Source organism: Alosa alosa, chromosome 24 (genome assembly GCF_017589495.1).
Source record: "Alosa alosa isolate M-15738 ecotype Scorff River chromosome 24, AALO_Geno_1.1, whole genome shotgun sequence".
NCBI lineage: Eukaryota > Metazoa > Chordata > Actinopteri > Clupeiformes > Clupeidae > Alosa > Alosa alosa.
Genome location: NC_063212.1, coordinates 1,770,145 through 1,794,096, shown reverse-complemented (window position 1 = coordinate 1,794,096; position 23,952 = coordinate 1,770,145). Strand labels below are relative to the sequence as shown.

The 23,952-nt window shown below is 46.6% G+C and overlaps 1 protein-coding gene across 1 annotated transcript; it reads right to left on the bottom strand.

Moving 5' to 3' along the window:
• Positions 1–352: 352 nt before the first annotated feature.
• Positions 353–23,675, bottom strand: mta2 (metastasis associated 1 family, member 2). Its single transcript, XM_048235889.1, has 18 exons — positions 23,277–23,675; positions 16,843–16,910; positions 15,759–15,852; positions 9,826–9,943; positions 9,503–9,566; positions 9,266–9,383; positions 8,106–8,208; positions 6,492–6,591; positions 6,006–6,194; positions 5,793–5,867; positions 5,628–5,686; positions 4,942–5,042; positions 4,538–4,677; positions 4,092–4,320; positions 3,883–3,972; positions 3,271–3,389; positions 2,764–2,906; positions 353–2,227 (listed from the first exon to the last, which is right to left on the bottom strand). The coding sequence occupies exons 1-18, from the start codon at positions 23,302–23,304 to the stop codon at positions 2,062–2,064; spliced, it is 2,004 nt and encodes a 667-aa protein (XP_048091846.1). The 5' UTR covers positions 23,305–23,675; the 3' UTR covers positions 353–2,061.
• Between the last annotated feature and the right edge of the window lie 277 nt (positions 23,676–23,952).

Here is a 23,952-nt window from a genome sequence, read left to right as displayed (position 1 = left end):
AAAAAAACGGGGTCTTCAAATTTTTTTAAAACCATACCATATTTTAATTTTACCATCATAACCACCAAAAACAAACGTGAGAATTTGCATACTCAGCCATCCCTGCTCTTCCAATACACACTTTTCACTACGGCCTCTGCATAGTAGTAGTTTGGGTACCGTACCATGTATACATATACACCCTCATTATTTGATATTAAGTTGGGTGCACAACGACGTTTGCAGAATACTGTTCATATATATATATATATATATATATATATATATTTTGTATGGCTTTAGAACTTGTGTTCACTAACACAGTGCCACGAAAGACCTTTACCATTCTACTACCAGGATTTATTCAATTTGATTACTACAGAGGCCACCAAAACCACTAACCAAGTTCTCAGACTAGTATCTCTTAAGCACCTTTTACCCATTTGGGTTCAGCATCCATTCAGATTCATACATTCCTTCCTTTCTTCCATTCATCCAATTCTATGACACAAGGGTCAGTATGATTGACTATCCCTACCCTGTTCGCCTGGTCACTTTGGCCCTCTACAGTTTCCATTCATTTAGGCTGATGACGACCAGCAATGACCATTCCCGAAGCACCCTTGCACCAGTCCACTCCATGCCTGACAAAAGGCGGCTTGTGCATGAAAAGGATGACAAACATCCCTCTTGAGCGCCAAGGAAACAGGTTGTGAGTGTTGCCATGGCATCAGAGAGGAGGCGAGGCAAGGAGAGGAGAGAACACAGTCACTACAAAATGCTGACATTCAACTGGTAAATAGGGTCTCATTCAAAAAAAGGGGGAAAAAAGACATTGAGAACACTCATCCGATGATCTTTTCAATTACAATCTTTCCACCTCAACCCCAAGTCTGGCCAGAATCATCTTTAAAAAAAAGGGGGAAAAAAAGGCCTTCCATGACTCCATCACTTTAGCCAGACAGGTGACTGGAGCATCATTAAAACATCCCATCCATTTCTAATTCTGCTTCCTGATCCGCAGACCTACACAAGTGTCCAAAGCCACTTCCTGTCAGACTTCTTTAAAAGACGCTTTAAAAAAAAAAAAAAAAAAAAGAACTGCAAATGACCCAGGCTGTCCATTTTATTTATTCAGTACTGCATAGGGGGAAGGAAACAAGTTACCGTCCTTTCCATAATTGTTAAGTGGAGGGAGGGAGTCATTTGTGTATGCGCGTGGACAACAGAGTCTCAGGGAATGGGACTTCACAAGGGGAGGGGAGTGGTCGTTTCTGTGTAATGTGACTGCATGGCAGTGGGTGGACAGACAGACGGACAGCTGAGACAGTGGACGACGTTGGGGAGAGGAGGGGAACTCTTGATCAAAATCTCTCCTGACACCCCCCCCCCCAGAAAAGAGAACAGACAAAAAAAAAATAATAATAAAAAAAAGTTACATGCGGTAAGTCCCCCCCCTCCCCTAGACTGATTTGGATCCTCTCCCACACCTAAGCCATCCCTGAGCCCACTGCTTGAGAAAAGAAAGGAAAACAAAATGCCGTAATATTTACAAAATTCAGGTAGATCCAGTGGAAAAAAAACACAAAGTGTGCTTGATCACCATACTTCAGGATGAGCATTACTTGATTTAAATTACACAATTAAAAATATTTGCCATTTAAAAAAAGGGATGTTTGGGGAATTGAAGATGTAATTAAACAATAAAGTTGGATTAAAACTCTACTAACTCCCAAAGTCTAATGTACGTGGGGATATCTATAAATTGTGTGTCTGTGTGTATATAATTTATGTGATACATGTACACTACCAGTGGCTGTAACTTATAACTTCATGGGGTATGGGACAAACGGATGTGGGAGTGTGTGTGTGTGTGTGTGTGTGTGTGAGAGTGTGTGTGTGTGTTTCATGAGGACATTAATTAGTTTTCGGAAAGGTAACAGATGCGAACGGAAAAAAAAAAAAACGGGGGAACGGGGAGAAACGGAAAGGTAATGACCCAACCGAAAGAGACATGAAGTGTGAAAGAGAGCAATGAAAAGAGAGAGATGAGGAGAGAGTGAGAGACTGGGGAGGAGTGCTTCAGTCCTCCAGGACGATGGGCTCGCTGGTGCTGGAGGGCAGCAGGGGGACGGGCAGGGGCAGGGGGAGCGGGCGCGACGGCAGCGGCAGCTTGACCCGCACTGGCGTGTGGGGCTTACGGGCGGCACGCCGCATCTCAGCCTGCGTCAGGTGCTTCCTCAGGGCCCTAGAGAGAGGGAAAGAGAGAGAGGGGGGGGGGGGGGTGAGCGTCGTCAGATAAATATTGCACTTTTAATCTATTAATCACTGCGTACAGACTGGTTTATAGAAAATCAGAAGGCGGCCATTTAACATGAACAGGAGGGAAAAAGATTGAGAAGAGAGAGAGAGAAAAGGGAGAAAGAGAGGAAGAGAGAGAGAGAAAAGGGAGAAAGAGAGGAAGAGGGAGAGAGAGCCGAGGCCCGATGGTCTGGTCAGGTCTGTATGCATGAGGTGAGGCTGCCAGGAAGTAATTCATTATTTTTAAATTAAGATTGACTGCTACATGGTTACAGAGTTCTAATTCATTAGCCTTCATTCCCACGAACCAGGAAACAAGAGCGTAACAGTTAGTTCGAATTGTTCATCAACTTCAACGATATCTTAGCAGAATCAGAAAATGAAGGTCATCATATTTCTATTAGGAGAGACAGTCATCAGTGGCCATCTTGACGTAAATGGAGCTCATCAGTTACGGTGATTGTTCTGGAACGTTGGATGTACCTGGTGTCTTTTGTGGCCACGAACACCACAGGGTTGGGAGCATCACCCTGGCTGACCTTCTGACGCTTGATGACGGACTGAGAGGTGGTCCTCATGCCCGATGGGAACGGCCTCCCATTGGCCGAGAAGGGATGACCGCCCACCTGCACGCCCGAGAGAGAGAAAGAAAGAGAGAAAGTGAGTGGTTGAGCAGAGATGGAGAGAGGCACAGACACACAGACAATATTCATCTTAGAGCGTCTAGTCTAGGTTGGCCCGTCTGTGGAACAGCAATAGGTTATGAGGAGAGCACTCAGTTAATGAGACAACTGCAGAATCACCGTGGCAAGGAAATCCATTCAGCATCACTGAGCTACACACAAAAGAGGGATATGAAATTGTACAAGGGGCGGTGGGTGAGGGGGCACCCGTTTACTAGCACAGACAAAGAACTTCAGTGTGTGTAAGCACATATGTGTGTGTGAGTGAGTGAGAAAGAGAGAGTGTGAAAGGGGAGGGGCCACTCACACTATCGAAGGGCCTCTTGCCCAGCAGGGCGGTGGCACTGCGAGACTGGTTGCCCTGGTTACGGTTGATGGGGGTGGGCGCGCTGCGCGGGGCCTTGAGCTTCAGAGGAGCCTGGACCGCTGAGGAAGGACCGGAGCAGGACAATGAAGATAACCACCAGCAATTAATGACGCTGGCAGCAAGAGCGTCTGTATGCATTCACGCCTACTGTAGCATAACCTACATGATGTCATTTCACACCAACGCACAGAGTACTTGCTTTGTCAGTTCAACATGAACTAGAGGGATTGAAGAATGGCCATATAACAGATCATTTTCACATATTTAATTTTGAACACTATTCATATTTCTATTGCAAACAATATTGTATACCTACAAAGACCATCATCGATACCCATACCAACAAATCTAGATAGATAGATAGATAGATAGATAGATAGGAGATAGATACTTTATTGATCCCCAAGGGGAAATTAAAGATGTCTAAGCCAATTTCAATTTTAAGTCTATTTTAAATTCAAGATCCAACAATGGGATCTCAATTTGTCCCTCAAACACACACACACACACACACTCCTAGCAACAGGCTCTATGCATGCTGAGGCATCTCACCTAGCTCCTTGACGATGTTGGCGAGGGACGGTCGCGGGATTGGCCGGTTCTTCGCAGGAGTCTTGGGGGCCTTGGGCAGCCTGATCATACCTGTGGACGCAGACGCACAGGAGAAAGGGTCAGACGCGGGCAGTTAGCGCACCAACTGCTTGGGCTTTGAGCAGCAGATATGACGGCGTGCAGTACAGCGCAGCGTGCCGGCTACTCACACTCGGCCTTGACGGCGTTGGCGTTGATGGAGGCGTAGGGGCGGCGGGCGGCGCGCCGCGGCTGCAGGATGTCCTGGCACACACGCCGGGCGATGCGCGTCAGCTTGGTGGTCTGCAGGATGAAGGTCTGCCGGTTCTTGGCCAGGAGCTTGGCGCGGCCCGCCGTGCTGGTGAACGGGGACATGCCCTGCACTTCCTGCCGGGTCATGTGGGTGCGCGGTGGCGCGTCCTATTGGTGGAGGGAGTGGGGTGGGGGTTAATGGGGGAGGAAGACCGAGGTGGCAAGGTTAAAGCAGAGAACCTAAGGACCCCACACACTGATGACTCAACCTATTCTGTTCATTAAAGCTATGCAACAAGTTCACAGGTCACGAGTTCTTACGTCACCTATCTATCAAACGATACAGACGCCATGTAAATGCAGGGTGAGAGATGCTGTAACATACTGTGCCAGTTCTTGTGGCGCCCTCTAGCTGCGTGGGGGTCTTCAGACCACCGTACTTCTTCCAGTAGATCCAGCAGGAGGCACACAGGCGGCACTGCAGGTTGGCAGGACCCCAGGCGTACCACTGAGGAGACTGGGCAGCTGCAGCACACAGGGCAGGTGGTTAAAACTAACGGTACAGTAACGTTACATACAAACAGGCTGAGACTCTTAACGTTACATACAAACAGGCTGATACCACTTATTATATGCATATATATGCAAACATTTGATATATGATTACCTGAGCTAGAATGTGCACATACATGCATACATATACTTTTCAAAACATGCAATGATCAATGTAGAACCCACAATTTCAGCAAACCAGAGGTACACACACACACCACACACACACACACTTACTGTGACAGCTTTCACAGCTCAGCCCTTTCTGGAAGCCGGCTGCTCCATTCATGCCAGGCTTGTTGCCAGGGGCCATAATCTGGTTTGGGTTGGGTTTGGTGCTGAAGGACGAGAGGTGGGACGGGCAGTGTGAGTAGGAGGACAACACAGTGACCATCCAAACATGGCCAGCAGATGCATGGGATACGTTACCCACACTCCAGCACTAAATACTGAGATTTTCCCTACAACATGCAGGTGCTCTACATTGAGATCCAATTTGACCAAACCAATCAGTCATTATTTCATGACTTTATGTGGTGGCGTGTATCAAATGAATGAGGGCAAACTTGTTCTGAAGACAGCCTATTTAGGGCTATTTCTCTTCTTTAGTTAAACAGATACTGTGATGAATCATAGATGGTTTTCTATCAATGTATTGAGTATTGCAGAATTGCTATATCACAATGTCATCACTACCATGACCCAAGTATCGTGACCGGATTGATTCATGAGTCCCCAGCTCTGGGAGTACATGTAAAAGCCACAATGGCTCCAAACAATTGTAGAACTTGTGAATATGCTTGATAATAATTAAGTAATAGGTTATGAGGTTATGCAGAGTTTGTCTCTGTCATTCACACTAATGAAATCTTTATAAAGTTAGTTGATTTCCCACACTGGATGTGCTTTGACAGAATACTCACTAGGTGGGGATGTAAACTTGCTTGAGCTTGCTGTCAGCCTCAGCTGCCTTTAGTCGTTTCTGTGAACAACAACATATCACATTGCACAAAACTGAACTGAACCAGAGCGGATCTATTCAGTGGAACTAAGACAAGGGACAGGACGTAGAAGAGGACTGGTGGTACCTGTTGAATGTAACGGTCAGTGGTCTTCCACATGTAGTAGAACTGGACCACACTGGCCAAAGACTTCCATGGCAACTGAAAAGGGCAAATTATCAATGTTATTTTCTATTTCCAACCTTTTTTACAATCCAAAAATTACTCATGACACACAGTCATTTCAAACATTTATGTTCATTTAGACACCAAACCATGTTCTGTGTTTGGATCACTTACAAAGTCCTGGCGGATGTCGTTGAAGTCCTTGCCATACTTCTCCAGCGCCTCCTCGAACAGCATGGCCTCCGAGGCGCTCCACTCCTCCATCTCGTCCCGGCACAGCACCGGACCCCCCTGTGGCACCAGGGTGGACATGGCCTTGGCCAGGTCGTAGCCATTCTTCTGCAGGGTGTCCATGGCATGGAACTGGATAGGGGGCAAAAAGAGGTGGACTGATTTGTAAGCCTCTTGGACGGACCCGTATAGCGTGTGCTAGTAGCACTGGTGTGGGAGAGTGGACACAGTGTGAGGGGGCATTGCGGTCAGAGCGTGTGTCCTGTGATGGCACGTGAGAACATGAACGCAAAAGCATGGTGTGGCATTTAAAAGCAGAAATGCATGTGTACCTACATTTAACACTGTGTAGAACTGAAACAGTGTGCGAGTGTGTGTGTGTGTGTGTCTCACCAATGTGTGTGTGTGCGGTGTGTGTGTGTGTCTCACCAGTGTGATGTCTCTGGATGCGGCTGCTGCACTCATGTGTAGACTCGGCTGGCGGATGGAGCTACTGCAGTCCAGAGCTCGAGCAAACGTCCCCACAGCCCTGTAGCACACGAACACAACACACAGCCTCATTAGCACTGCACCACTACAGCAGACATTACATTACAACAAATAACCACACACACACACACTTTTGTACACTTAATAGTAAATGGTGTACACTCACAGAGTACAACCAAACAAGTCAAATAGGTCAACCTACACATGTGTAGTCACACCCAAACTGCTTCATTAGATTTACACAACCCAGTAAATATATGCTGACAAACATACACAAACTCATATAAAGAACAACATTGTAGCTAACGCTAGTTGCAGTAACACAACACAAGATCACCTCCCATGGCTATATTAACAGGGTACTGTTGTATGTCTGAGGAAGGGCAAGTTGGCCTGAAATGTCACACCTGTGGTGATTAAACCATCGATTCCATTGGAGCTCCAGTGTGCGGACTCTTTTCTCATGTATATTAATAGGGTACTCACTCATTGTTATTAAGCCAATACACAGCACATCAGCTTGTAAAATGCACACAAATATGTGCACACACAACCATTACTATGTACACACTAAAACCCCGGAGCGATCAAGGAGCAGTCCCTGAGGTCTTATGAGCACACACACTCCACCTCCCTCATCACACAGCAATCATTAAATGCCTATCTGGGGACAGGAGTTTCAGAAGCACGGGCTTAGCTAATGATTAGGTAGCATGTTAGTGTGTTCAGATGCTCTGGGAGCAGGGGAAACCCTCTCTGCCTTAATAACGTATGTCTTTCTCAGACAGATTACCTCTGCCATTAAATCCTCTCTTACAATAGCTGCGTACATGCTACAAATGACTCATTCAGATTGGTTACTTTGGAGGACACACACAACTGAATAACTGAGCAACAGTGAACTCCTACGCCAGAGCTCTCTGTAGATCAGCCCTTTCCTTGTGCAGCTCTATGTCCAGCCACAAGAGGGCGCCCACTAATTCACAGTGGCCATAGAGAGACGTTTAGGGGCATTACATCTTTAAAAAGCAATAGCAACAATTCCCCTGACAAAGTGCATTAAAATACATCTCTGCAACATTGATAAAAGCAGAAGAATGTCATTATTATTATTACTTGACTATATTGAGCCCAGGCCATAAGAACATACAGCCCAATATGGATTAGAAGCCTGAGAGGATTCAGAGAGAGGCGTTTCTTTTTATTGTATTTTGTAAATGCTTCTCAGCTCAGCCTTCAGAGCATCTGTGACAAAGGGGGGCAGTGGAGTCTCTATGAAAACGGTCTCGAGAGTTCACGTGGAATGTGAGGCAGAAGAAACAGACACTATGGAGGCAAGAAAGAGAGGAAGGGAGCGAGAAAGAGAAGGGGAAAAAAGTGACAGAGGGGAGGTGGTGGGGGGGAGGGTTATGGAGAGAGTATTCAATTGCAATTCAATTCAATTAAATTTGACTAACTTCTATAGTGCTGTTAGCAACAGACATGGTCTCGAATGGCCCCACAGAGCCCAAGAGCGGAGCGAGCCCAAAGTCCTGAGGCAGAGAGGACACTCACCGAGCCACCACCAGGAACTGGTCAATCTGGGAATCCTTCAGCAGACTGTTGGGGTCCCACACTTTAGTCTCCAGCTTCTCCTGCACACGGCTGTCTGACTCACCTGGCCCAGAGAAAAAAAAAAAAAAAAACAAAAAAAAAAAAAAAAAAAAAAAACACCCACAGACATTACAATAAACAAACAAGCAAAAGTCCTGGTTTCACTTTTATTGAGTAGACCTAATTCTACAGCCCTTAAAGCAACATGAGTTTGTATGCGTGTGTGTGTGTGTGTGTGTGTGAACAAACATCCCCATCAGACCTCCTCGGTCCAGAAATAGCCCCTGCTTAAGATGACACGGGAGGATGGGAGAGCGCGCAGGATGACGAGGGAAATTAAGGGCAGGATGGGTAATTGCAGACGAGCGAACGAAGGATCAGGGAGAAGGAAGAAAAAACACCCAACTACAGCAAAAGGTGACTCATCATTAAGACAGTCACATGTGAGCAAAACACACACACACACACACACACACACACGTAAACACATATGCATAGAGTCAAGGACACTACACACAGCACTGGTTGAAAGTGGGCCTTCATTCAGCCGCACACAAATAGAACCCATATGAGCAAAGCCACATGATGCAGCTTCAAGTGGACAGAGACAGGCCATGGATGTGCAGTATATGCCATTTCACTGTGACCAGTGTCCACCAGCTCACATCTACATCCACAGCTTGGGACTCAAACACAGTGACCCTCAGGGTCATCACACGCACGCACGCACACATCAAATGCAAGCATGGCAAGTCCCTGACCTTTAGTTCAGGTTTTATAATGTGTGAATATGACATTACACATATGACAACCCAGATAATTGGTGACTGGGGACTGACACTAGTCACTAGTTTGCCAACATCACTATATTCCTCACGGCCCAAAGATTGTGAGCAGCTAGTTGTACAAGTAGAGTGCAAGGCCACATACACAAGTACAGTAATAGAGGTAAGAGCATTTGCTATGTTCGTTAAGCATTCATTTGGGCTGGCAAATGAGCTCCCACACTGATTGGCTGGGGGGAGGAGGGCTGTTGTTTAATCCTGAACTTGAACCCCAGGGGTCAGCAGCGAGTCACAGAGGTCATGACCTTGACCTCCTGGTCAGACGGCCTCACTTACCCTCAGCTAGTTTGTCAGGGATCTCAGCCTGGTACTTGGAGCCCACACGGATCTCCCCCTGGTCAGCCAGAAGTGTCTTCTGCACCGGGTCAAACACCAGAGAGTAGAAGAAGCAGTCCTGGACACACACACACACACACACAAAAAAGCAAATACTTCCTCAATAAACAGAAGGTGCATGCAGGGCTCTGTAATGTGTGTGTGTGTGTGTGTGTGTGTGTGTGTGTGTGTGTGTACCTCTCTATCAAGGTAGCCTGTTAATACGTCCGTCTCGTTCAACAGTGTGACATTGCATTTTCCCCTGTAGAAACAAAACACAAACCACCGACACACACACAGACATCAGGGATGTGCACATGCGGAATATAAATACACATGCTGCTGAGTACCAAATGGCTGCTTTAACATAGTTCAGAACACTGTGTAATCGGTGGGATGGGGGAAACTGTATGGCTCATTAAATCTTTATGGTCGAGTGACATAAGAGCTTGAATGAAAGAGAGAGAGAGAAAGAAAAAAAAGAGAGAGAGTGTGTGTGTGTGTGTGTGTGTGTGCTTTACCTTATATGCGTGGCAGGTAGGGATTCAAACTGTCGAGAGAGGAAGAGTTCTCTGTGCTTGAGCTGGTGTTTATGCTGTTCTGTCATTGAGGGCTGCTTCGACTCTTCCTCAAAGTCTCCTACAGACATGAAAATACAAACAGAAACAAATAAATAAATAAATAAATAAAATAAAACTAAAAGAGTACATATACTTTGTTTCAAGATTATATGATTATAAAGTATTGTTAGTGTAAAACAGGTTTTATAAAATTCAATCAAATCCTCAAACTATAAGTGAAGAAACATTTTTCATACATTCATTCATTCGTGTCCCATGTATGAGAGTGGACAAAATGAAGAGATAGTGACAGGAGAGTGTGTGTGCGGGATCTCATGAGCCAGAGGGAAAGGGACATGAACTCCGGCTCAGAGGCTCCACAGCAGCACCGCATGGGCCTCAGAGAGAAGTCACCCATGAGCCCACTTCTCAAAGGCATGTACAGTACACATTAAACCAGCAGCGGTATGGCACGTTGCTTAAGTGCACCAAGGTGGGGAGAGAGAAGATAAAAAGCAGCGTGTGTGTGTGTGTGTGTGTGTGTGTGGTGTGTGTGTGTGTGTGTGTGTGTGTGTGTGTGTGTGTAAGAATGCGAGTGCGCAGCACAGTTAGAACACTGGGCCAGACGACTATCTCTCCTCATCTCCCAGGACTCCGCCCCTGCACACAGCTACAGGAAACCCTGTGTGTGAGTATGTGTGTGTGTGTGCGTGTGTGTGTGTGTGTGTGTGTGTGCATGCGGGGACGGGACCTCAGGCCACACCCCTTTCTGTTAACCCCTCTCCCCCTCCCTCCCTCTCCTCTCCTCCCTCCCTCTCTCCTCCCTCCCCCTCTCCCCGTGGCCAGCGAGTCCCTGCCTGACTTACTGGGAAACCCTGTGTACCAAACCTGAGGCGCCCATCCCCCACCGAGTAACAAATCAACCCCCCACACACACACACACACACACACACACACAACCGTCGCCACACACACACACTTGAAAAAAAGGAAGAGAGACTGCTTACACACACACACACACACACACACACACACACACATTAACACAGAACGGAAAAAGGACACATGGATACACCAAAAAGCATACATGCGATAGGCAGCTGCTCTTGAACTTGCATGTTTACTCATGCATATTCAAGCACACACACACACACACACACAGAGTGAGCGAAAGAGAGGTCACACTTTCCTCCTTAACAAAGGGCACGGGCGAGTCGGCATTAACCCTTTACATGCCGTGGGCCACATGAAGGGCCTTTTGTTCTTGGCACCGTGCTGGGGACTCAACCACAGCACCAGCGGAGGAGGAGGAGGAGGAACGAGAGGAGGGAGGAGGGGGGACGAAGAAAGCACAGGCTCCTAGATTAAGAGAAGGAGGGGTAGAATCGTGTGTGTGTGTGTGTGTGTGTGTGTGTGTGTGTGTAGCAGAGCAACCGGGGAGGCGAGCCCAGGCGATTGTGTAACAGGACAGTGCCAGCTCGACGACTCATGCTGGAGAAGAAGAAGGCTGTCCAGGGCGTCTCACACACACACACACACACACAGGGAGTCCCAGCAGCTGGCAGGGGCAGGGAGCAGGGGCAAACGGACGGGCACGAGGCCGACTGTGCACAAAGGAGGGGCAGTAAGCAGCCGGAGATGCCCCCACAGGGGAGCACACCCAGGCACGGGTCAGCCCACGCCAGCTCCCTCTCACTCCCACTCAGCACCATCACACACCCCTCCACCAGGCAGCCCAACCAGCCACAAGATTTGACTAAGAAGCACAACGGCAAACGGGGAAGCAACCGCTACTCCATCAGAGGCTTCCAACAGCCAATCACTCAATTCCCAATGTCTGTTTTTCAGTGGTCAGTGCCAATGGTGGAAGGCTTTGGCAATCAAGCGGACACTTGGACAACGAAATCCTGCTACACTCACCTCCCTAGAATTCTAGGAAATGGAATGCATTAATGCATTTATCAGTTAGCAGTGTTTCCCATACATTGACTTATTTGTGGCGGACCACCACAATATCAACACTGAGCACCACACAATGATGTTCCAGGTTGTACTGAATTGTGCTCAGAAATCTGGTTAGCATCATAACCACACTGCGCTAATCTGTTGCATTCAAGTTAATTCTGCCAACCTACCACCACAGATAGAATTCAATTCTGTGGGAAACACTGGTTAGTCATTCCTCAGGTTGGCTCAACCATAAATTCACAAAACCAAGATGATAAGGAGAGAATTTCTTGGCAAATCCAACATACCGCTCAGACATATTACGAAATATTAATAAAGAGGAGTAAATTGGGATCATAGAGTGATATGTGACTGATCTCAACCCCTGCTGCCTGAGGCCTGGCTAGTGTGTGGCCACTACAGCATGAGGAGGGGTTCCAGCTGTTGACAGGGCGTGTCAGATAAAGGTCAGGGGGGTGGGGCTCAGAGCTGGACGCTCAAAGCGGTGGGGGGGGATTCAGAATGCATCCGTTTTGAGCAGCTCAGACAGCCTGTATTATGGGGGCTTCAGTCTGACTGACACACAGACACACACACACACACACAAAAGCGGCTAATGGGTTCATGGCCCCTGCAGTCACTTGTCTGTCTGTCCATCTGTGTGTAGCCCACTGCTGGAGGTCAGGCGTCAGCTGGGGCTCTGCTCAACTGTAGTCTGGCTGGAACTAGTGACCACTGGCCCACTCCACGGTGCGGGCGCTCAGTCTGCCCCCTACACACTGTGCCCTTTGTGTGGGCCAGTGGAGGCTCTGCTCATGCTAATGTGCTCTTGTTGGCCATACTGTACACACACTGCAGCTGGACCCCACTCCGCCTGCACACACACACGACTTACAGCACGGCTAATGGAAACATACAATATGACTAACAATAATATCGAAGAATGGGTTACATAACTCGCTCTTAGGTAATAGCATTTACTATAGTTAGTATTATTGTTATTTTTATTTTTATTATTCTGATGATGTTGTTTGATTCTTAATCAATCCCAGGCAAATACTAACATGAGGTGGCCTAACCAGATCTCCCTGTGTAAGTGGCCATGGCCCACTGGAATGGAATAAGAAGTTTATTTGATTATTTCTCGGACATCAGAGTGGACCTCCCAATCCATACACAATCAACACCAACTGAAGCTGACTGAATAGAATCGTTTGAAGGTCGTTTTGCTGCTTTCACATATCTTCTTATGATTCCACTGGGATGTATATCCGTAAAGTTGATTGGTAGGTCTGCTAGCACTGACCGTTTGGCTACTCTGCCGGCTCCGCGGCGGTGTGCTGCCCACCGGACCGCTGTTACATATCTGCCGGATTAATGCCTGATTAGAGGCTGACCTGGAGCCTGCTGAAGAGTCGTGACCTGCGGAAAAATGCAGGTCAGCAGATCTGGTACACCACTGGTGTGTGCCTGTGTGTGTGTGAGAGAGACGCAGGTCAGTCTGGAGATGAGACCAGGCTGGAGCTGACATTCGGTGATGACCACCTGAGGAGAACTCTCGTACCTCATATCTCAGCAGACTGCTCACTCTCTTTCACTCACTCACACACACACACTCACAGTTCTCAGCCTTTGTGTAATGCAGTGAGCGTAACATAAGTAGAGTATGTAGTCTACTTCACAATACCCACCAACTGTAATATTTAACTGTGTGTATGTGTGCGCCTACTACATTAGCTGTAGTAGTCTGCCATAACTAGGCACTATTTAGCTGTTAAAGAGTTTATTTAGCTTCTGGAGAGAGTGCAAGATAAATGCTATCCATTTAAGCACTTTCCCAAATTCTAATGTAACAAGGTGCTAACAAAAAGGGATTCATAACCTGTACTGAACTACAAATATGAAATAATTTGTTCATATTCAAATTAAATTAAATCTTTAGTTTAATGCACCATCTCAGTCCTTGTACTCATCTGCATCAGTGGTGCTCCACAGGGGAGAGGTCTATTGTCTGAGTCTTACTGTGGAGTGCTGAGGTGCCATCAAATGAACACTTTTTCGCTTGCCTTTGAGTTTGCAGTGGGCAACCAATGGCTGTCAAAACAATGGATAGCATACACCCAGACAACAGTGAAGCCACCGGAAGAAGGCAAAAAACCAGCGGTCAATTCTGGATGGATCAGGCCGATTTGCTGTTTACTATGCACTCCTCCGATTCCAAAAAGCACTCACCAAGGTTGCCAATATGACTGACATGTTTTGGCTCCTTTCTTCAGATCATACAAGCGCGACACTAAGCTGTCCGTGTGGTTTACGGTCATTGGTTCCAACACTCAAATCCCAGTCTTCTTCTGTCCATGACATAATCACTAACTTTTGGCTCCAAGAGGAAGCGTTCCTTTTCAATTACCACACACTTTGACAGGATAAGTCAATCAAGCCATTATGCTCTATGGGAGTCTCTCCTAAATCACAAACGTACACACACACACACTAACACATGTTCTCCTTGCCTTGCTAATACAACATAGCTCCCAGCTGTTGGAGAGAAGTATGACGGTGCTGGAAAAGATGAGCTTGTATTGATAACCTTTAAGTGTGTTGTTGGCATCTGAACCAAACGTGTGAGGGGATTGTAAACATTCGCTCTGGAGGATAGCGGTCGGCCATCTACCACTACCAGCACCAACACACACACACACGATGCCGGGTCAGTGTTCCTGCTCCACTCACAGTCAGCCATAACAAATATTTCATGTCTCCAGTTTCGCATGTCACACTATGGCCCCTCACAGCCGTTTCATTCACAAACTCGAAGTTCTGGAAGAACTGTGATCTTTTCTCATGTGTGTGTGTGTGTGTGTGTGTGTGTGAGACTGCTGGTCGAATTAGGTGGGTGAAATTAGTGAGAGAGTTGAGAAACCCGCGGATAGAAAACAAAGCGTTTCTGCTATCGATGTCATTAAACATGGATCCCATTACTGAAACTCTGGCTATTTATTTATTTATGAAACTTAATAGAGCGGCGTTGTTTTGGAACTTCCTTAGAAAAAGCAGAGACTTTATAATACACTGTATAGCATTGAGTATTGTATAGCCAAACACATGACCCAAAAGTCGCCTGAGAAAGGCTGAGTCTATATAACCTGCCTCTAACCCCACAGATGCTGATGGGCCAGATAGCGTTGTGTGAGATATGCACAGGCCATGACCAAAATTGGAGGCACCGACCCATTTTTGGGGGATAGCCTCAGGGATTGATTGATTGGGGGGGTGTGTGTGGTGTGTGTGTTGGGGGAGTTTCTGGATCTGGCTAACCCTCTTCAGATGCTTGGGCCAGATGGCTGAGCCACGAGGGGATAGGGGATTGATTGATTGGGGGGGGGGTGTGTGTGTGTGTGTGTGTTGGGGAAACCCCCTTCAGCCACACTGCCTTCATCAGCTGCTCCATCCAGTAGCCGTATTCATTCAACTGGTGTGCTGCTACCCATCTCATGGCACAGGGCTCCTCAGCTGTGCCACTGGGCCTGGCAGATTTGCCAATGCGGTGCTAGGGATGGCTGGCATGGTCATACATGTGTGTGCAGTTTGAGCGTATGTGCACCTAAACTGATGGGAGATTTAACCAGGACGGTTCAGAGATACAGACAGGCCGTCAGTCAGTCCTGAAAACCCAAAAGTGCTCCCTTGTTTAGGCTGCATGCATGCAAAGAGATGTTTGATTTGACTCAGGGTTCAGGAATGATACTCAAACAATTATATGCAAATCGGGAAACACAGGCCGTTCATTGAAAACATGGCTGCACTCTCATATGTGGTGACGGACATCTTCAGCTCATAAGGAAGCACAGCTGGGCTGAATGTGAGGAGACCAACGTGATGGATAGAGCAAAGAGGAGAAAAAGGAGGAGAAATGAAATGAAATGAAAAGAAGAGTGTTCACTCACGGGCATTGCTGTCAGCCAGGGTGTTCAGATTGCCTGAGATGTCCCTCCTCCGGAACAGACACACCACCTTGGCTTCTACGTTCCCATTGGCCGTCTGTGGAGGAAAGATATGCAATGTGACTAATCACTAAAGACAATTATACAAAACACTGACACAGCAACAATTTACATGGCACATTTACCCAGAGTTCCATACTCTACTGGGACTGCTAGGGAACTATGAGCCATGATACAACAGTTAGGTACGGTCAAATCATGAATCAATATCTGATTGGACAAGAGGCATTCCATGAGTGTGGGTATCCTGGCGACTCACAGACATTAGGATATCATTGACCAACCCCACTAATGTCCTGTTGCTTAAATAAGTGACCGACTCAATGCTCTATGTACAGCTGAAAGGTTTCCATCACGCTGCCACAGGTGGACACCTACGCCCAACGTGGGATTGGAGGAGGTGACAGAGGAATGGGATTGGAGGAGGTGACAGAGGAATGGGATTGGAGGAGGTGACAGAGGGCTGGGATTGGAGGAGGTGACGGAGGGCTGGGATTGGAGGATTGGAGGAGGTGACGGAGGGCTGGGATTGGAGGATTGGAGGAGGTGACGGAGGGCTGGGATTGGAGGAGGTGCAGCCATGGCAGAGCTCCCATCAGCAGCAGCCATCCAGGAACAAGTCATCCACACACACCATCAAAAAGGAGGTGTCTGAGGTGAATGCAGTAGCATGTTGATGCTGGCCTAATGACAGACACACACATGGGCATTTTTCCTCTCGCTCTGTTCAGAAAAATCATCTCTCACTCAATTATTCAGAGAGAGGAAGCAGTCATGGGGGCTCTCCACCAGTCCTTCAATTGCTGTGCGTTACATAAATGGACTTAATCTTTGCACAGGCAAACAGGCCTGTGTCATACACGCCATTATATAAGAGCTTTAAGGAGTTTGGCTCTGAGGACGTCGTCGCTGACTGCAAGTTGATGCTACAGAAGGATGCAGAGGGGTGTGACCAATGTGATCGATGGATGAATGGATGGATGGCGTGAAGGAGACAGAAGAAAGAGGGATGGCACTCTTCACTCACCTTGTTCAACTCCTCTATCCTGCGGATCAGGTAGGGGTTGCTAGAAGAGTTCTCAAAGTACACATAATCTGTGGGTGACAAGACAGAGGGAAATAAGTTAATACCTTCAAGGACATCATAGCAAATAAACTCAAGTAGTACACTGAAAATAAAAAAGTAAACATCTAAATAAGCAAATAAATGGGTCCTATGACATGAGACAAAGACATTACACACAGAAGTCATTGCATTCATCTTTCACTAACTGCTGACCAACTTGCACTGTAAAGACTCCGCTGCAAAGCGTTTTTCTGCACGTGAGGGGCCAATGTTGGGTGTGACACACACTCCCTCTCTCACGCTCACACAAGCTGGCCGTTCATACTCCACACAACTGCTGCAGCACGCAGAATAGGCTAGTGTGTGACCTACAGGAGCTCCTGCTCAATGCTGCACGCCCACACACACACACACACAGTACACGCTGATGGAACAGTTTCATTTTTCACATCCACTGTCATTTTATTAGGAACACATTGTGAAATATTATGAGGGCAGTGGAACACACTCCTTATTGCCCATGCTGGCGTGCGCCGCACACACAAACACACAGTTCAGGTTCGGTGAAAATGAGCCAAACGGCTTTGACTGGTCTCGTGTGATAGGAGTAGGAGTAGGCCCTGTGCTGTGTCAGGCACTGCAGGTCTCTCTCTCACACACACACACACACACACACACACACACACACATACATACAGAACAAGCGTCCCAGCATATCTGTGCTACAGATGTCTATACTGCTATGTAGGGCTGAGCAATTAATCAAAATCAAATTTCAATTGTGACCTCCAATGATTATGAAACCAACACAATCAAGATACAAATATTTTGCTGAATTATTTTTTGCAAAGGTGCTCTTATTTTCTCTTCAGTGGTATATCGTATCCAGTGAACCCCTTTGCTTTACAGTGGTTAACTGTTGCATAAGCTTACATAATACATTTTAACATTTGTTTGCCTATTTTGTTTGTCAGTTCCAATTTCTTGAAAGTTTTTCAGAACCATTGTGTGCTTGTGTTAAATAAAAAATCGTCATTACTATTTTTGCCATAATCGAGCAGCCCAACTGCTGTGCACACAGTTCCATCAGAGTTCCGAATCACATGTGTACCAGTCTTTTGTGCGTGTAAACAAGTGGCAGGAACTCAGTCTATAACAGTTCAAAACAATCTGGAACATGAAACACCACAGGGTTCCTGAGCTCTGGCTGCACCCTTACCCACAGCCACACCCACGGTTCTTCAAACTTTACCCCAATCCCCACATCTAGCCAAGAGATCAGGGCAAAATCCAACAGATGACCCCCAATGGCCCTCTCACTCCGTGTAGCAGAGTATGGCCAGGCCAGTCACAAAGACCCAGAGTGGAGCCTCTGCCCCTGACACAGCACTTTCCCCAATAACCTCAACAAGTCAATGAGACACGCCATTGTACAATGAGTGACATCATGCTTTCATGTGGCCATCAGGAACTTTCTCCAGAAGCAGTCAGCTGTTACGTGGTCAGGTGCCAACTGGACAGAGCGGAGTGGTCAGTGGAGGGGTGCTGGTGCACAAAGGGAACACAGAGTGGGAGGGTGGGCACCCCGATAAAGCGAAGAGGCGAGCTAAGAAGAATGCCAAGTGGTTATCAGAACAATAAAACCACTAAACTTTCTGAGTCCTTTAGGAGGTGACCACACCAGGGTTCAGTGTCTGGACGTCCTGACACACACACACACTAGTCTCCAGCTGGTGTCGGCTTATCACTTCTTTGCAGCAGACACTCATCATACAAACTAAGCACTCCAGTTCACAGTGCAACAACTACTGTCTTGAGCTCTATGTTTCCTGTGCCACACACTGTGTCAGAAGTAAACAAAACATGAAGTAAGCTCACAAAGGTCTTACTACAAAAGATATGGAGGAGAAAAGTCATACAAAACAGATGTTTGGAATGAAGCTCTGCAACATCAACTTTCATCCCATTCTACTTCCGGTGATTACATGGCGAGTGGCCTTATCAGGCCTTGGGTAACAATAAACAAGTGGTAATCTCTCATCAATATAAACAAAAACAAGTCCACAGGCACTCAGAGCCTAACTCACACCATTCATGAGAACAGAGTCTAGTGCATAAAATAGGTCTGGCTTGGAGTCAGCCACATAAAGGATATGAGCTAACAGACACCCATGATCTTCTCAACATACTGTACTAACTCACACAGAGCACACAAACGGACATATTGGATTTTTACCTGTTCCTACAGACTGGCTAAGTCTGGTTGAAAACACGGGGGCCGAGCGAGTTCTGTCCAACTCAGCCGGTCGAGCAGAGTGTAGACACAACACAACGTGAGAGATGCCTTTCCCAGGCAACTCCAAGTCAAAGACAAAGACAAATAAATGACGAGCCACTAGCCTACCCTGAGGACATGAGTGTTCTCAAAAGTAGTAGCTGTGGAGAAGTGGGCCCTGGGGTGGGGGCAATGGGGCTGGCCACCAGCAGCTCCATCATGGCCCTGGCTGAGCTACTTGGCTGAGGGGTTTACCTTTAAGCGGCTGGCCTTGAACTTCACCCACTTCCAGCCATCTGGGTGGCAATCAGAAGAACATGAGAAGTACAGACCAAACCAAGAAAAACAAAGACGCAGACAACATGTGGATGACTGAGAGATGGAGCGAGGGAAAGAGGAAGAACGAGAGAGAGAGACAGACAGGGGTCTTTTCTTGGCACCAAGCCCTGCCACTCCTCACCTAATCAGCGTGCGGAGGCACCTGGCCAGCGTGCCAGAACAGAACAGACGTCTGGCTGGAGAGAAGACACGCTTTCTGCTGCTGAGCCCAAAAACCCACACACATCTGCCACACCAACAACCCGCCATGCAGCAACTGACCAGCATCATTTGTGTGTGTAGGTGTGTACACTGTAGGTGAGTGTGTGTGTATACCTGTGGGTGTGCGTGCGTGCATTCGTGTGTGTATTTGCATGGGTTTAACAGAGTGTCTGTACTGCTGCACAGAAGATTGCATCTAAGTCATTTTGAGACATTGAGCAGGGGAGTCTTGAACAGCCTCGACCACACGGGATTTCCAACACCTACCAAAAATAAACCTCATTATTTTCATGGTGGCAGACGATAGAGTCTAGAGTTGACTGCCACAGTTCCACTAATCGTCTATCGCTATTCACATTTAAAAACATTTAGCCATACTTTAAATATGGACATCACAACCACCAACTGGGGAATGACAGACTATGAAGAGAACAGGTGGGATGTCCAATTAGGAATAAGTGAACAGATAGGCCCTAGCCCATGTCAATCAGGTAATTGTTGGTAAAAGCCTACTCCTGAGACAGCAAGGCTGACACAGCATCGACGACACCAGAGCGCTCAATGTGCTTGTCATGAAAAAATGGCTAACAGATACCAGCTGTCGGCAGGTTCTTCCTGAACACACCCTCAACTGCATATGATGCCCATCCTATTCTGAGGCATCGCGCAGTACAACTAGTGGGCAGGCCATTTTATTACCTCCACCAAGGACATCATGTTTTCAGTGTGCTTTGTTCTTGTTCAACTGTGTACAGGCTCATGCAAAAACACAACAGGCCTGACTTTGATGACACTTGGTGTAGAGGTGTAACATGGGCCAGGGATGAGACTTTACATGTTGGAGTGACTCCAGCCCATAGGGTGACTTAACACATTTAGTTTCATTTTCTGCTGGGCATTTAGCCTTGACAGAAGTATGCCCTTTTGTCGCCATAAAGACCAACCTATGAATGTGTGTGCTTTTCTTGTGCGTGCAGTGCTGTGGGTGTACATATTGACAAATTGACAATTAACCTAAGTGCATTGACATTTAGGAGACAAGCATGGTCTGAAAAGCTGACCATGGCTTTGCTAAACATAGCAACAGTCTTACAAGAGAATGCTGCATAGTATCTTGTGACCTAGGTTAACTGAGAGTGAAAGTGCAACAGCCTAGTCTCAATAGGTTGAGTAGAAAGCACAAGGTCTTCATCCTCTCCTAACAACACATCCATGAATAAATCAATAGCCTACACATCAGTGTTAATCAGAATGACGTTGATTGCAGTAAAAAAATGGGTTTGATTTCATATAATAAAGTAATTATCCACAAAGACTGTCCTTTGTATGCAGAATCAGGTCTAAAACAGTCATCAGGCTCATTCATTATTCAAAGATTGCCCCTTGAGAGACTCTGATGGAACGAAGAGATGGAACAATAGACTGAAGAGAGGGGGCTTCCTTGAGCGCGCACACACTACAGGTTCCCGAGAGGGCGGCGCACAATGGGTTAACAGTCTTTGTCGACCGAGGTGCTTAGCGGCACAGTGGCGAAGACTCTGGAGCGCAGCCAGACCTCGCCGACACGCCGGAAGACACCATCTGCAGTGCCTGTGCCGTGGTACAGGCACCCGACACAAGGCCAAGATCGAGGAGGGGAGGGTGAATAGACAGAGCAGTTGGGGAGTATGGTGGTGTGTGTGTGTGTGTGTGTGTGTGAGTTTGAGTGAGTGCATGCGTGTGTGTGTTTCGTTTTTTAAAGACTGGATTGACTTGTATGTGGTCTGTCTTACATTAAACGCTGAGACGGGCAATGTATGAAACGAGCAATCTGGATCCGCGACAAATTTGAACCTGTTTTAGGTGACCACAACCACATATCAGCAAGCAGTGCTCTGGCAGAACTCTGGAAAACATCCCGTCCTGGAACCTAAGGAAGTAGACTACATGGCATCTACTCAGCTTATACAGCGCACCATTACACTTTTCGAATCTCCTACAGACCAAAACCAGTCCTTCAAAACCACACTACTGCATGAACCTTAAAGCCACTGTACTAGAAAAGTGACTTACCGTTTACCACTGACAACCATGTACTTAGCCCGACAGTAAAGGGGCAGGGTTAGATAATCCAATACCTGCAGTTTGTTGTTAGCATTAGAGACTGGCATTTATGAGCTATATATTTTGTAGTCCAACTGTTCTAATTGGTGTGCAAGACGCTATATGCATTTGAGGTGGCATGCTAGCGAGCATATTTCAGTCTACGGTCGTATTACCGTGACCTATTTTAAGACAGTCATGAGCATCTCACAATAAAATAGTAATATATTAGACCAAATGGATGAATAGGAGTCAGCGCTTTCAGTGACCACAACATCGGCAGACACCAGGGTGACGAGACAGTGCATACTGCTACACGCGGTCCTGTGTGAACAGGTCCCCCGGCAGCAATCTCTGCTATGGCACTCCAGTCAGAATGAAACAGTTATGACAAACGCATCCAGCGCATAAAGCACATTCAGCCGGTCGTTGATGAAGAATAATGATGACAAAACGTACGTCTAACTACCTGTTTATTACGGCGTCAATAAAAGGCATAGATACACCAAAAACACCACCACATGCACACCAATTAAAGCAACACACAACCTAACGTCCGATACGATTCCATTAGTCTACTAATGATTTGACTTGACCAGTCCACTAATGTAATTAAATGCATGTTAATGTTAATTAAGTATAGTATTCATCACTGGACAGCCGTCTTGCAAAATCAAAGTGACTTTATAACGCCCCCTCATTGCAAGCGAGTTGACGTTTGCTAGACCACTAACGCGATTCTTAAAAAAATAGTTGTAAACCAAGATGGTGATAATGCCCTGTCAAAATCTGACAGATCGATAAGAACCTAACTGGTTACACGTTAGTCAGCTTGATCATGAATATCATTTGTTCAGATAGCATCATAACTTGAACAACTTGCATAACTTATACCCAACTTAACCATAAAGTTATCTCTAGCAACACATGCTGCCAGCTAGGTGGTGTATGAGAAAGTTGAATTAAACTTAGAAGGAAAAAGTTCGTGCAGTTGGTCATTTTATTTAAAGGACAAAAACACTACATGAAAGTTAGATGCAACATAGTTGCAAGTTACTTTCCCAAAAGTGTGAAAAACAGTGCTACCTGGCCGGCTACTACAGTTCTAGTTAGCTGGCTCCCCACTGAATTAACGCTAGCGTCATACAACAAACACAAGGCTAGATATGCTAAACAGTATGAGCTAGCTTTACAATTTACTAGACCATCCTACTACCTTCAGTGGCCTTAGCTTTCTTGTTGGCTAGCCAGCTAGCGAAGTCAAAGCAGACGTGTTAATTACGTCTCATGTCGCTACTCAGCTAGCACACTAGCTTGTTAACATTAGCTTGCCAGTTAGCCGGCCATTGTGACTGGAGGCGGAAACAAATAATGTCGTGTACGACGAAGTTAGCTTGATAGCTAGCAACCATAACCGGTTAAGTTGAGCTAGCGATGTTGCTAACACGCTAAACAACCATGCTTTACAGATCCTAAAATAATATAATAGATTATTTACCTCCAACTCGATACATGTTGGCCGCCATTCTCTCGTTCCCCCTTACAAACACGGTCCCAGGGATTCCCCTCTTGCGTGAAAAAATGTCGATCTGAAGCTATTTTATCCCTGCATTTATTCCAGTACTCCCCCGCCGAGAAACAAAGCCGGGACCCGGCACCGTGGCGAGGATCTGGCGGGTAAAAGTTTAAAGTTTCCGTTACAATGTCTCCGAGGTCGGCTAAAATGCGTCTTTGTTTCAGTCCGATTACGAAGTCCCACCGAATCCCTCTCACACTCACGCACTCACACTTGCAGGCATGCACACACAGCCCTTGATAGCCAGCCTGTCTCTCTCACTACACTCTTCCTCCCATCCTCAGCTCCCAGCTTCATCCTCCTCTTCTTCACCTCCGCTTAGTTCACACACTCGACCCCCTTCTCCAACGTCATCTTCGGAAAACGTCACTCACATTTCGGAATACTTCGGCAACTTCGCCTTTAGTGAGCGGTCTAAAACGTAGACGCAACTATTTATTCACATTTTTTTTGTTAATTTACCTGTTAATAGCCTATGTACTATAACATGTTACTAAACGTCAACTGTTGACGGTCGTTTTAATATGGGGCTGGGTTACTAAAAATTGAGTTAATTGAAACAGTAGTTGGAAACTTACAGTAAGGGCTAGAAATGAAC

Coding starts and splice junctions, on each gene's coding strand:
- mta2 (XM_048235889.1), bottom strand. CDS start 23,304: ATGGCGGCCAACATGTATCGAGTTGGAG. Junction 16,911..23,276: donor CAACATGTATCGAGTTGGAG/GTAAATAATCTA, acceptor TGTCACCCACAG/ATTATGTGTACTTTGAGAAC. Junction 4,321..4,537: donor GCGCCACAAGAACTGGCACA/GTATGTTACAGC, acceptor CTCCACCAATAG/GACGCGCCACCGCGCACCCA.